This window comes from Atta colombica, unplaced genomic scaffold, assembly GCF_001594045.1.
Source record: "Atta colombica isolate Treedump-2 unplaced genomic scaffold, Acol1.0 scaffold226, whole genome shotgun sequence".
In the NCBI taxonomy this organism is placed as follows: domain Eukaryota; kingdom Metazoa; phylum Arthropoda; class Insecta; order Hymenoptera; family Formicidae; genus Atta; species Atta colombica.
In genome coordinates this window covers 1,160,826-1,163,936 of record NW_017259323.1, presented here as the reverse complement: position 1 = coordinate 1,163,936, position 3,111 = coordinate 1,160,826, and the positions used below count along the sequence as shown (strand labels likewise).

At 36.5% G+C, this 3,111-nt stretch overlaps 2 protein-coding genes across 6 annotated transcripts in view; one reads left to right on the top strand and one right to left on the bottom strand.

The window, feature by feature from the left end:
* The window catches only part of LOC108688197 (solute carrier family 25 member 36-A), a 24,870-nt gene extending 23,549 nt beyond the window's left edge, over positions 1-1,321 (bottom strand). For all 5 annotated transcript variants that reach the window (XR_001931777.1, XR_001931779.1, XR_001931780.1 and 2 more), the window contains exon 1: positions 700-1,321. Coding sequence is in view for 1 of the 5 variants with exons in the window: in XM_018194349.1 (XP_018049838.1) it covers positions 700-740 (41 nt within the window). In the remaining 4 variants the exon portion in view is untranslated. The remainder of the gene's footprint in view (positions 1-699) is intronic.
* LOC108688196 (N-alpha-acetyltransferase 35, NatC auxiliary subunit) overlaps positions 1,265-3,111 on the top strand; it is a 6,496-nt gene continuing 4,649 nt past the window's right edge. The window contains exons 1-3 of the mRNA XM_018194348.1: positions 1,265-1,341; positions 2,363-2,513; positions 2,696-2,757. Of these exons, the coding sequence (XP_018049837.1) occupies positions 2,455-2,513; positions 2,696-2,757 (121 nt within the window). The 5' untranslated portion in view covers positions 1,265-1,341; positions 2,363-2,454. The remainder of the gene's footprint in view (positions 1,342-2,362; positions 2,514-2,695; positions 2,758-3,111) is intronic.

Sequence of the window (3,111 nt, the reverse complement as noted above, 5' to 3'; positions counted from 1 at the left end):
ATACAAATTAATATATAGATATTTTTATAAAATTTTTATGTTCTTTGATTTAACTTAATCCACTCTTTAATTAGTGCGTTGAACTTTCTTTTTTCATATACACACATAATGTGTGTATATGTAATGGAAAGGCAAAAAAATCTGACACGTGCTAATTCAAGTACATAGAAATGGTAGAGTCATGCTTAACTGATGCAATCCTGACATTAAATGATGATATTTGTCAGTGAATGTATAGTTTTTAAATCCAGATTTAAAATTTGTTATCAGCGATAATCAGAGTTATTAATCTCCAGCTGCTATTCTTAAAAAAAATCCATAACGCCAGGAAAACCAACTGGAAGGTTGGCAAGAAAATATCAAAAGTAGAAAATTGCTTGATAAATATTTTTTTTTCGGAGCACCCTATGCACGTCAAATGCGCTTCAGATTAAAGACGACCTCTCGGGAAAAGTGGTCTCCGGTTTCAGCTCGATTGAGACCGTGCGAAAAGGCCACGAGAAAGCTATTAATCGCCCTCGACTCGATCGGGATCGTATAAATCGAACGTATCGCAAAAGAGAACTCGAGCTGAAGACCTGCCAAGGTCTTGGTGACGCAGAACAGAGCAGTCAGCAGAGTAGAACAGAGCCGGGTCGGACCGGGTCTGAGACACGCGCGAGCGCGCGCGCGCGCGCGCTGGTCGAAAATAATACCCACCCTCCGGCGACGAGATGTATCGCCGTGTCGCGATCCAACATCCTCCGCCGTGTGTCGCGAGGAGTGTAGATTCGTTGTCAATCTACGGTAGCATGCACTTTTGCGTGTTTCGATGAGACGAGACGGTGAGCAACCGGAGCCGTGGAACGAAACGAAACGAAACGAAACGAAATGAGACGAGATGGGACGAAACTAGGCGAGATGAAGCGAAGCGAGGCGAAACGCGCAATAAAGTCCGTACTACGTAACAACACCGGCTTCAAACGCTTCTCGCGCGATCACTGCGATCGCGGACAATTTAAGTCGCACTCTCTATCTCTCTCTCTTTCTCTTCTTTTTTCTCTTCCAGTGATACTGATAAGACGCAACGACACTCGACACACACCGCGACGTATGTGACGTATATGTACACTGTTTTTTTAACGTCGCGAAACGACAAACGACTCCGACTGAGACGACAACGTATCACGCACTATCGCTAGATTCCCCCAGATTCTCCGGCCACCCTGCTTACTCTCCTTCCTCTCCCCTCAATCTTCAAGTCGTTGAGTGAGCTCTCGGATGTGCGACGAATGTGAACGAAGGACTCCGATTCCGAGCGCATTTCGTATTTCAAGGACGAAAAGCAACGCAGTTGTTAAGGTACAGTCACAATAGAAGGAATAAGGAATTAGAAATAAGGAATAATGATTTCAATCTATCAGATATCGGATACACCGGAATACGGTTTTTGATAGGTTGGAATCTTTATTCCTTATTCCTTCTATTGTGGCCGCACCAATATTTATGCGACAAACGATTAGGAGTTTAGTGATAAATGATAAGTTTCTAGCGATTCGTCAGTTGGTATTTTGCACGCAAGGCGGGAAAGATGCATCGCAAGATTTTAGAGGAATTTTGATTTAAAGCCAGTATTTATAGCCTGTTCTTATTTTAAAACGGTCTTAAATGATGTTTTGTGATGCTAATACAGTTCTCGATTGGCTTATAACATCTTATATTAAGATTGTATTTAAGACTCAAATATAAAAATCTACTCAATACGAACTTTAAACTACAAGTGTAAATAAAAAATAAAAAATTTAATTTATGAAAATACAATACTAGATTGAAACTAGATTGAAAACTAATTTACACATGATAAATTAATTTAGATTTATATTAATTTTTGTTATGTAACTTTATTAAAATTAGTTTAGACTTTCGGCATAAATAAAGTCTATTTTTAGGATTTCAACTAAACATCGATTATTTAATTAATGACTAATTTATTTTATTAACACGAATATTTATTATTTCATTAACACAGAATTATCAGCTTTCTTTTTGGTAACTTGATAAATGAGAAAAAAGATTGGATTAGATTGGAATTAATTATATAGTCAAAAATTTTACTTTAAACAATTCTGTCGGTTAATGTCCGTTTCGTCCAATGATATAGATTAATCTTGACTTACTTTTTATTTGTTTTAATTCTTAAAAAAGAGTAGAAAAAGGTGAAGAGTAAGTTAAGAATAAGTTAAAGTTACTGAGAAATTAATCTGTGTTGTTAATCTTAATAAAAACGGGTTTTAATTAATTATAATTTAACCGAAGATTAAATTTAGTTAAGATTTTTAAAGCCGGGTAAGATTCGCGCGATACTCACTGCAATGCTTTTCAGGGATTTTTGACACGACAACTGAGAGTGGCATTCCTGCGACGAGATGACAGAACTGAACACTGAACTTACTGAACAGAACATCGTCCACAATAATGGCGACTATGGTGGAGGATCAGAATTCAGTTGATATCAACGAAGATAAAGATTTACCGTAAGTTTCGATATAGATAAATTGTAGCAATAAGTCTCGTTCGCGAGTTGCCGACAAATAATGAACACGATGATCTGTCGTGCCGTTACGGCACTCGATAGTGATTTAACCTAATTGTGCCATCCACTCGCATAACGTAGGGCGGTATTTTTTAACTGCCGCATCCTGCTTTTATCTTGTAGATTTGATCCGATCGTGCATAACTGGGTGGACATAACTCAAGAGTTCTTCGAGGCGATTACAGGTACTTAACTACCAAATCGTTACTTTGTCCCGAACCGGTCGTTTACCTGTCCTGCGCTCTCTCCTTTCCTCTAATTAATTTTGCTATGGCCTTGTGCTATGAATATTGAATCTATTTGTTTTTGGCTAGGCCGCTTTATGTTTTTCATATTTGAATAATTATTTGAAATAAGATGGAGAAAAAAGAAACAGAAATAAGTAAAACGATGAAATTAATGAGTAAGAAAGAAACTAAAAAAAAAGGAACAGATGTTAACCGCTCTTTAATATTATAATATAAATTTCCATTATTATTATTTATTGTTATATTAAAATATAAATATTAAAATATAAATTTCCATTATTATTATTTTTT